General features: G+C 43.5%; 2 protein-coding genes across 2 annotated transcripts; one reads left to right on the forward strand and one right to left on the reverse strand.

Annotated features, from left to right (window-relative positions):
* Positions 1–57: 57 nt before the first annotated feature.
* EDB91DRAFT_1088373 (uncharacterized protein) lies at positions 58–5,123 on the forward strand (the record flags this gene model as incomplete). The annotated part of the gene is made up of 22 exons (XM_041316417.1): positions 58–968; positions 1,023–1,227; positions 1,253–1,279; positions 1,501–1,523; positions 1,579–1,912; positions 1,965–2,041; positions 2,096–2,303; positions 2,358–2,528; positions 2,563–2,698; positions 2,843–2,847; positions 3,168–3,345; positions 3,396–3,452; positions 3,536–3,658; positions 3,713–3,822; positions 3,872–4,042; positions 4,079–4,195; positions 4,242–4,338; positions 4,387–4,454; positions 4,554–4,658; positions 4,709–4,785; positions 4,841–4,909; positions 4,994–5,123. The coding sequence occupies 22 exons, from the start codon at positions 58–60 to the stop codon at positions 5,121–5,123; spliced, it is 3,399 nt and encodes a 1,132-aa protein (XP_041169409.1).
* Positions 5,124–9,800: 4,677 nt separating this feature from the next.
* Positions 9,801–10,876, reverse strand: EDB91DRAFT_1088374 (uncharacterized protein; the record flags this gene model as incomplete). The annotated part of the gene is made up of 5 exons (XM_041316418.1): positions 9,801–10,064; positions 10,181–10,235; positions 10,332–10,601; positions 10,664–10,690; positions 10,848–10,876. The coding sequence occupies 5 exons, from the start codon at positions 10,874–10,876 to the stop codon at positions 9,801–9,803; spliced, it is 645 nt and encodes a 214-aa protein (XP_041169410.1).
* Positions 10,877–11,060: the final 184 nt, after the last annotated feature.

Genomic DNA, 11,060 nt, shown 5'->3' on the forward strand with positions numbered 1-11,060 from the left:
TAATTATTTATCCATCCTTCTTGCCCCAAACCAGCGCCTTCTTGGTTCCAATAAGTCATGTCCCCTCCATTCAGATTTAACATGCCAATTGTTCTCTCCCCTGACGCAGCAGATCATCTGCTACAGATATTGGGAGACAGTGGACAGCTCCCACCCGCTTTGCATGACTTGTATCAATATTTGACTGATCAAGCTCATATTCAATGCTCGTTGTCCGATACTCATTCCCCCTCATGCACACCTATTGATCATTGCGACTCAATTCCCATTCCTCCTGTTACGCATCTGCCACTTGATTCATCATCCTCAACAACTGCTGGCGACATTCTGTCCGAGTTACCTGCTGTCCGTCACCGAACACGATCACACACTGAGGACTCTGGTTATTCTGATTCATCCCACCCTACTAAACGAGCTCGTCTTTCTACAACACACGCACGCAATGGACCGCCAGGCGAGTCACCTGAGCCTGGTGGAAATGACAATCGTAATCGTGGTGCTGATGATGATTGTAATCGTGGTGCTAGGAGGTTGCGGTTACGATTGCGGCGTGCTGCTGCACCTGGTCAGGACCCTCTGCGCCTTGATGATGGGGAGGAGGAGGAGGAGGAGGCAGTGGAGGAAATGGAGGATGAGGCAGAGATGGAGGAAGGTGATGTAGGCAATGTGGCGAGAGCAAATACCAGACGAGGTTCATGGCGTCACCGTCACTACAATGACCCCAAGATCACATGTAGCGATGAAGCTGCTACGATCATTGCAGAACTTGCATCCACTCACTGCAACTCAACCATCCACAGTCCCCTGAGCTGGCTGCAGGATATCGCCAATCATGTACAGACTCCATGCGTGGAGGACAAGTCACTGATTTCGGTTGTAGTCCGATGTCGAGGAATCATAAGTAAGGACATTCGTGCCAACTTCCTCATCATGATGAACTATATGACGCTGGTCTGCAAGTGCCAAAGGTGTGTATTCTATCCTCGTTCTGCTCTAACAATTTAAAATACAATCTTTTGTAGCATACACCTCAAGACTGGTCTTCGCTTGAAAGCAATATATGACCAGGAAATAAAGCTTTATGGTTCTGCAGGAAAGATCTCTTATCGAACATTTGCAGACTGGCACGCTATTGGCAGCAAATTTATTGCTCTCGCCAGTGGCGGTTCCATTTACATACTGGTGCTCATTGCAAGCTTAGGGCTCAGGGTCTCTATTGCTTCCATGGTAGGCACTATGCACTTGAATATAGCTAACTTCCTGTGATCACCTCCTAAAGGTAAGTTGTTCTTCTGACATTTTGGGATGGGAAAATGACATATTCTCCGAAACATAGATTCTCTCCAAAGAGATCTCATTATAGGATACATTGTTCCAACTATTGCACGCATGCGTCTCGTGTACCCTCTTAGCATGGCCTCAATGTTCCCTCTTGCGCTGATTCAAAGATTTGTTGTGTCCAAATCAGTCGACTGCACAGACCTCTCAGCATCTGATCAGTTCTTTGACGCCATCATACAAAAGTGAGTATTTCATACTTGGATGGGCTACGTATTGACTGACATTGTTGTTGCTCAGCTCATTTGTACCACTCGCAAGAAACGCACGCGTTTGGAGGTTATGTGTTGTGCCTGTACCAGAAAAATCTAACAGAGTTCCGGTACAGAGCTTGAATCACGACGTATTCTATGGTTCCAGTCGCGCTTATAGCCCACCACTTTCTGATGTTGAAGAAGATGAGACGGTGCATATTGTCATCAAGACCTCGTATGATCCGCTCGCATTGGACAACAAGAGCTTCAAGGCACCAAGAAACAAGGCAGACAACGATATCTGGAGTGCTGATGAAAGGTTGCGAGCTGAGCGGGGTGAGAGGGTAAGAAGTATTGACGGTTTGCGGGCAAAGGTATGGGTATGTTTCAGCTAGTACTAATTCAATTTAGCTCATGATCCCGCTTATATAGCTTGTGAAGTTGTATCCCAATGGTGTTAAGAGATTGCCAGACACATACTTAAGAATCCCTATGGAGATTATACCCAAGTGCATAGCGCACTCCTGCTTTTTTACTGTTACGATGACGCTGACACTTCTCAGTCATCACTTGGAGCTGCATTGCAAAGACGGTTCGCTGATGGCATTTGTGTCAATAGCACTACCGAACCACATCCGTTCTGTGCTCGAGGTAAATCTCTTGTCTGCGTTGGAAAGGCCTGAGTTGCTGGAAGATGTAGACACACAATCGCCAGGGTGTCAACACTTTCAGGCGATGCACTTGTCTTGGTATAATAAGCATTGTACCTTGGTAAGCTGTTTCATTTCTACATTTTAACATCACTAAATATTATTGATGCACCAGGGTAATGAGGCCCCGAAGGAGGTTCAACCGTGGCTTCTAGAAAAAGAAGGCATGCGTACAAACCACCAGCAGGTGATTCCGTACATATCAAAGGATTTGCGTGAACACCAACACATCTACTCTACAATCTCACATGTATATGCGGAGCTCTTTGAGTGGGTAAGAAAATTGGTATGTAATTGTAAAGAATTGTTCACGCTCACAGATTTATGTTGACGTTTGGCAGATGGAGAATTTTTTGCAAGACGAGTTTGAGATGCTGATGGAGGTTGCATCAATCTTGCCTGGCAATCACTGTCCACCTTTCGCTGCCATTTATATCTTTGGTCATCAACATCAATGTGAGGACCAAAGCCCATCGAGATGGACAGGATCGCCATTTCTGTCTTGTCATACCTATTGGACACTTCCAAGGAGGCGCTTTGTGCCTGCTAGAGAATGGACCTTGTCCTGGAGTTGCGTTCTGGTGATGTTGCGCTCTTTAGGTCAAGTGAGGTAACCCATTTCAACCTTGACTATAAGGGTGCAAGGGCTGTCTCTTGTCTTTCAGACTGACAGGGAGTTTGCAACTTGGCTTAAAAATCAAAATGGCTGGGTAGATAACCAGACCATGCATTCTTTTGTATGATACATGTGCAAAATGTAGAATTCTTTATTGCGCCATGGCTTATATGTTTGGTCCCGCATAATTATAAAGTTTTGTTTACCATTTTTAAGTCAGCTTGAATTCGCTTCCATCCTTTCAACCTTCCCATTCACAGTCATTACTCATTGTTCAAATCTCACTTCTATATAAAATGTCTCTGCAAGCCCAGCAAGCCTAAAGGGAAGGGAACAAGTTCACTTGCACCAGCACCCTCTATTGCTAAGACCAGAGCACAAAGGAAACCAACTAAGTCCAAAGCGCAGGTGGCAGAAGACCAATACGAAGAATTCCTCAAGTATCAAGCACAGAAGAAAAAGGAAGCTGATTTAAAGCGTAAAGAAAGTATGTGATGCAGAAGCTCAATGAGACTGGAAATATGCTAACTATATTAGATGTCCGGAAGAAAGCTGATGATATGTTAGATGAAGAGAGTGACTTGGACCAGGCATGTACCAGCACCAGCAAAGACAATAAGCATAAAAGAGGCAAGTCTTTGCTTTAACATCTATAACACAGCTAATTGTTGCAATAGTGTTGTGTACAACAACTGTGGTTCCAGATGACAGTGACATGGAACATATAGATGACGCTGATCCTGCAGACATTTTACCACCAGTTCTTCCTCCTAAAGAGAAGGTATCTACACCTAGTTCTGGTATGGCATCATTTCTCTATTTAAAACATCAACATTATACTCATCATATATTAGATTCTAGTGATGAAGATGGGGGAAATGAGGGTAGTGGTGATGAGGGCAGCAATGATGGTGATGAAGATGTATCTGTGGAGGGCACAGGTGTTACAAGGAGAACCAATGGGGTGCGTAATATTTATTCAATAGACTTCAATGCTGACTTTGTATATGTAGCTTACTCAGGTCAAGGAGGAGCCTCAGGAAGATAATGGAGAACGTGTTCGTAGGAAGAGAGTTCGTAATGGTGAAGCGAAACTACCTACGACTTTGGCTTCCTTGAAGAAGGACGGCTGCGGACCCTTAGTCAATCTTGCTCACCAGCTACTTCGCATCAAGATTGCATTGGTGAGCGCCTTTCCAGGGCCTTCAGTGGATGTGCAGGACTCCTTTGCATGGGACTGCATCAAGGAAGCGGTCAAGATTCCAGACTCTCCCCTGAAGCCAATGTTTGACGCAATTAGTCAAGATCCTGTTCTTAAGAATAGAGCACTGGCTTATGTGAGTGTTTTGGTTTTTGATGTGCTCCATGCTTACTTTTTTTAAGGTGTGGTCCAGTGCTAGTCAGTTGAGAGGGGAGCTGGTTAGAAAGGCAAGAGAGAATGTGATTTTTCTATTGCAGCAAATGAAACCTAGGGATATTGGTGCGTCACTTGTTTTTTTCAAACAAAATACTACTGATTCCAAGATAGCGGACATAGCTTCCTGGCTGGTCTCTGCTAAAAAGGATCCTTTTCTGTGCGGTGAACTGGATCTCAAGGTACGTCTCCTATGTCTGGGAGATTTAAAATCTAAAGCATGGTTTAGGAACAAGACCTTCAATAAGAATCTCCCATTCCATGCTGCAATCTTGCGTCAGCTGCTCATCAGTCAATTTTTTCAAGGAGCGATTTCAGAAGGTCTGCTGTACAAAGACGAGTTTGAAAAACTTCCCGATAATCTTATTGCACTGATTGCTACAGCTGTAATTAAGCCCTTTTTTCCATTTAGCTATGGCTAATTTATTTTTTTCAGGCTGAATGTGGATTCAAGGGTATGCTCACAGGATCTCCGGTCATCATAGAATTCAAAGAGCCAGTCTTTCAACCAAGGTGAGTGGCTCTTCATTATTATAGTTTAACGTCATCTAATGTTAAATTTCTTTAGACACCAGTACTATATGCTGAAGCTTGCTGAATATCGCCAGAAATCTCCCTTGTATATGGAAAAACTAAGGTGTGATCTGTGGACTGAGGTTGGGTAAGATCTTTTTCATTGTTAATATTTATCTATTTTATTTGCTAATGGTTGCAACCCTAGGGAGGCTTGTCGCTTTGTAACTAGAGAGGATGCAGATTCTGGTTCTGAATTGGATTTTGATGCCATGGAGGCGTCTGCTAGAGTAGAAACCAATGCTCCTAGTACTACTTCTGATGTCCCAAACCCATAATAGTATCTGAATGCACGCTTTCTATATCTCATGCAATATGAATATATGCCTCTTTATAAAGCTATAAAGCACATGATAGACAAACTTTTCACCAAGTATACCAAGATATAGACATTGTATAGTCAGGTATAGTCTGGTATAGCTTGAAATTTGCTTAACATTAGATACATATCATAGTAGTATATAGTTACATTGCTCTGCATAACACTATATAGCACTATATACTGGTGTAGTAAGCCTGCACAATTGGGCACTTGGCTATACAAGCTATAGTGCTATGGAGTCTGTATAGCAGTATATAGTGCTATGGTTGTCTATATAGCCTTACCACATTTTCCTGATGTGAAAGCCATCTCCTCTGCTCAAAGGGACAATATCCTCTCTTTGTCCTATGCTGGCCTCTCTGTTCATCAAATTTCCTCTAGAACTGAGGTATGCAAGTATACTATGGCCAAGTTTATCAAAGAAAGCCACCTGGACAAGAAAAACTCTTGTGGAGGATGTCCATCTCTACTAATAAGTGTTACAGTAACATGAGCGTTACGCGTCATTTCATTCTTCGGACTCGTCTAGACCTGGACCATGGTTACGATTCTATTTCCATTTCTTTCTTTTGATCCTGTTGTTCTGAAACACGAGAAGCTCTCGCTTCTACCCCTAGATCAGAGAAGCCCCGGCTTCTACCGAACCCTATGCCCTATCCACTGTTTTGGTTCTCTCATTGATGGGGATTCCCCATGCCCTTTGCCCTTACCGTTCAACCGGTACTTCTTACTTCTTTACACTTATGACTCACACAACCCTTGACCCTTACCACTACATCGGTATTGCCTCCGCTTACCCTGTACCCTTACCGTTCCACTGGTACATCACTTTATGTACATATATATATCACTTCTCATGTAACTAGATTCTCTAACTTGAATCTACTCGGTTCTCATCTGATCTTGTCGTTGGGTTTGAACTTCTCTTGTCTAAGAGAACTCCCTCTGTACAAAGAACCATCTTCTCTTGAGACGATACTCTTGAGTTGAACTCCATCTCGTGGATTGTATCCTCAAGAAACCCCAATCAACTCTATGCAAGTAAGGGCCTCAACCCTTACTCAGACTTAGCGCAGGCAAGCTCCTTGCTGGGCTAGTGCCGAAGGCCACGCTTAGAACACCCCTTGCAGGTTTAGCGCTGCCGGATCTCATCCGAGAGGTTTTGCGTAACAATAAGAGGGCTATCATCCAACATATCACTACAGGAAAGGCTGATAATGCTGTCCAAGCCACCTATTATATCAATTCCACCATCACCACCACTGTCTCTTCACAAACTGTGAGGGATGTTCTCAAGGCAGTTCATCTCAAGGCAGTAACAAAGAAGAAATGCCTCTTCTCTCTATCAAACATAGACAGAGAAGACTACATTTGGCTTGGTATATGGTCATATGAGACCAAAATCAATAGGATTGGGTCAGATGGGAAGGTATATGTATGGAAAAAGAAGGGGGATTCTCTAACAGACAGAGATGTTAGTGAGACTGTCAAATGTGGAGGAGGTTCTCTAATGGTATGGGGCTGTATGGGATGGAATGGTGTGGGTATGCTTGCTGACGTTGAGGGGAGGATGGATGTTAAGCAGTATGTGGACATTCTAAATGACCACTTGCTGCCTAGCATAGCTGAATCAGGGATTGATGAAGAAGACATCATTTTCCAACAGGATAATGATCCCAAGCACACATCTAGGAGAGCCAGAAAATGGTTTGAAGAACATAATATCAATGTTCTTTACTGACCAGCACAGTCCCCTGATGTCAATGTCATTGAACATCTCTGGGGAACACTCAAGAAGAAGCTTCAAGCCTCTGAAACCCCCCTAAATGAGTATGGGAGCTATGCGAGAGAGTAGCAGTGGAACAGGGAAGGATTATGGCAGAATATTGCCAGAAATTAATTGAGAGTATGCCTAGAAGGATAGAGGCAGTAATTAAAGCCAAGGGAGGTCACACAATGTACTAAAATACCTGATTATCACTGTAAAATACTTGAGTCAAAAAACTGTCCACATGAGTCATCATTTTGTAAGCCTCATATCTCCACCATATCTCAACTGATTCCCACACCATAGTGCTCAATTGAAAGCCCTGAAGTAGTACTACAATATCGTACCAGCATGTCCTTGATGTGTTTGTATATTCTCATACAATATCATAGATAGTGAAAAATGTGAAAACATGCAGACAGTTTTTTGAGCCACTGTATGTACTGAAGGGGAAAGTATACAGTGGCTCAAAAAACTGTCCACATGTTTGTGCTATTTTCACTATTTACATTATTGTATATGAATGGACAGGTAGACCAAGGTTATGCTAGTGGGGTACTCTGTAGTACTCCCTTGGGGCGTAAATTTGAGCCCTTGCCCGTGGGAATCCATGGTAATGTCGTGGTGCTATAGGCCTTACAAAATGATGACTCATGCGGACAGTTTTTTGACCCTAGATTAAAATTATATAAATCATTAGTTATGACACCATAAAGTCATGCCACTATTAAATAAATTATGAAGTGGTGTCATTATGACATTATTAAACCTATTGCTAAGTATATAATGAAGTGTGTCCCATATATCATAGTCATAATCACCATGAAAACCATCTCCTCTGCTCAAAGGGTTAATATCCTTTCTCTGTCTACTACTGGCCTCTCCACTCATCAAATAGCCTCTAGAACTAGTGTATGCAAGTCTACTGTAGCTAAGCTCATCAAAGAATGTCACCCAGACAAGGAAAACTCCGGTGGAGGTTGTCCATCCAAACTCACCTCTACTGATAGGAGGGTCATTATCCAACATATCACCACAGAAAAGGCTGATAATGCTGTCCAAGTCACTCATCATATCAATTCCATCATCCCTACTCCAGTTTCTTCACAAACAGTGAGGAATGTCCTTAAGGAAGCCAATCTTAGGGCTGTAATAAAGAAGAAAAAGCCTCTTCTTTCCATCACTCATAGGAAGAGAAGACTAGCCTTTGCCCTAGCCCATCAAAACTGGACTGTAGAGGACTGGAAGCGGGTCATATGGTCTGATGAGACTAAAATCAATAGAATTGGGTCAGATGGGAAGGTATATGTGTGGAAAAAGAAGGGGGGCCCTCTTACAGACAGAGAGATTAATGGAACTCTCAAGTTTGGAGGAGGTTCTCTAATGGTATGGGGAACTATGGGGTGGAATAGTGTGGGAATGCTTGCAGAAGTTGTGGGGAGGATGGATGCTGAGCAGTATGTGGACATCCTCAACCACCACTTGCTGCCTACCATGGCAGAATCAGGAATTGATGAAGAAGACATTATTTTACAACAGGATAATGATCCAAAGTATACATGCAGAAGAGCCAGAGAATGGTTTGAAGAGCAAAATATTCACCTCCTTGGCTGGCCAGCACAATCCCCTGATGTCAATGTCATTGAACACCTCTGGGGAGTACTCAAGAAGAAGCTTTTAGCCTATGAACACCCTCCTAAAGGAGTGTGGGAGTTATAGGAGAGAGTTACAGTGGAGTGGGGAAAGATTACAGCAGAGGATTGTCAGAAATTGATTGAAAGTATGCCTAGAAGGATAGAGGCAGGAATTAAGGGCAAGGGAGGTCACACAAAATACTAGAACAGCTAATTATCTGTGTAAAATACTTGGGTCAAAAAACTGTCCACATGAGTCATCATTTTTTAAGGCCTATAGCGCCACCACATTACCATGGATTCCCACGGTCAAGGGCTCACATTCATGCCCCAAGGGAGTACTACAGAGTACCCCACTAGCATAACCTTGGTCTACCTGTCCATTCATATACAATAATGTAGATAGTGAAAATAGCACAAACATGCGGACAGTTTTTTGAGCCACTGTATATCTAAAAGGGGAAAGAGGTCCAGTTGAATGGAGAGGTTATGGAAGGGGACCGGTTGAGCGGTTGAGCGGAAGTGTAGGGGTGGAATGCAGACTTGTGATTGGACAGAGCGGAGGATGGATGGAGCAGAGGGGGTCGGAAAGTGGAGTGGATATCAATATTGGAGTGGTCAGATCAGGTATATGACAGACAAAAGTTCTAATAGTTCGAACTGAGAAATAGCTGCATGCTTCGGATCCATACACTGTACTTACACAAATACCCATATCCAAATTCTGTCCCATTTCCTATGTCTGGGCAGCGAGAGCACTGACAGACATTTTGGAATTAATGTCCAACGTCAAGTCCTGCCGATAGTTTCTTCCAAAAAAAAATTCTGCACAGGAAGTGAGCGGGCGCATTGTACGCAAGCGCCTGCAGGCCTACGCCATGAAGTCCGTGGATTTGTCTTGGCGAGACCAGGAAAAGCAATCAGGAGGATTGATCCGACAATAAATTTGAGACGTGAGAGTGATGATCATTTCTGTTAATGGTGGCAACTTGGGGCTACTTTGCGTGTGGGGTGGAGTTCAGGCTTATTGTTAGTAGCCTTCATAGTCGTGAATTGGCCCTTGGGCTCACCAGGATATTGATGCAACAATAAATTGTTGCACAGCAAGAGGATTGAAAGACAACAACCCGTCTCGCTCTCTAGAACTCCCATGACCTGTTCTCATGCTGGTAAACGAAGCAGATCAGCTAAAAACGAGACAGACTCATATTTACATATGCAGCCGAGAGCGCTAGGGGGCGCCTTTCCTGAGGAACGGTTTAAGAATTACATAGACAGAATGAATGAGGAAACCAAGTCTGTTCGTTGGTGAGATTCCATACAGCGTCTTCAACAAGAACTGCTTGCCATCCATCGTCCTAATCTTGGGCAAGATGAGGATCTCAAAGCGACATATAGAGAACAACAACTGCGGGTTGTCCTTCAAGTAGACGCTGGCAAAGGTGTCCTCCCACTCAATGGTCATGAGTGAGTGTGGCAGGCTGTTCTTTATGTTCTAAGTTAGAAGTAGTTAAAGATTGGTGAAAAAACTCACATGTCCTGCTTTCCCGTCTCATACCCCACAATTCACAGTCCAGTCTGCCTGTGCCTAACACCCAGTTCATCACCTACAGCAGTTTGCTCTTCTGATGAGGCATTAAGCAACATCCAGACAGGGCTCAATGCCCTTGTTGTAAAAACTTAGATTCCTGGAAGGCATTAACTAGTCCATACAACAATGGATCTGAGTGAGCGTTCGAATAATAGAAACATATTAACTCACTGCTCCCCGATCACATTTTTGACAGTAAACCATTTTACAAAAACATCTTGCTCTAACACGGTCACATGCCAGTGCATCATGGTAAAGGAAAACAACTCAAACTTCGTGAAACTAATTTTCGCCAAGGTTACTAAATCCATCACCAGGCACTTCCATGTCCATTTGACAGCTGGATGCTCCTTTGGGGCCAAACTACTCAGCACCAGTTTTTTGCCCTTTTTCTGGCTGTCTGAGGATCCCGTACCACTCTTTAGTGCACTTGTCGTGAACCTAAGTGCAGCAGATCATTGTTATAGCATCTTTGTCCGTTGCAAAATAGAACAAAAACACACCTCACAAATATATAAACCATCACCAGCCTGAGATAAACCCATCTGTGCATGGGTAGTCTTGCAGGTGACCCTGTTATGCGTGTTGCAATCATGCAAGTCCATCTAGAACAGACTTGGAATGGAGGACTAACAAACTGCCTTCAACCACAGACTCGGATGACAGGTCTTGATGGACTTCACTCACCAAGAGTAGAGAACCTTGAGCAATATCATGATTGATAACAGCCATTGAGAGATATAGAGAATCTCTGTGTTTATATACCCCTACAAACAAGGGCAAGTGCTAAGACGCGGTGCCCTATCATGATGGGCTGTCACAGTGTTGGAGGTTATTGACAGGTATAGGATGTAGGTATAGTATGAGTAGCCAAGGAGCTTGCATTTGAGGCGATTTGTT

Source organism: Suillus paluster (assembly GCF_016628075.1).
Source record: "Suillus paluster strain FC165 chromosome Unknown EDB91scaffold_189, whole genome shotgun sequence".
NCBI classification, from domain to species: Eukaryota; Fungi; Basidiomycota; class Agaricomycetes; order Boletales; family Suillaceae; genus Suillus; species Suillus paluster.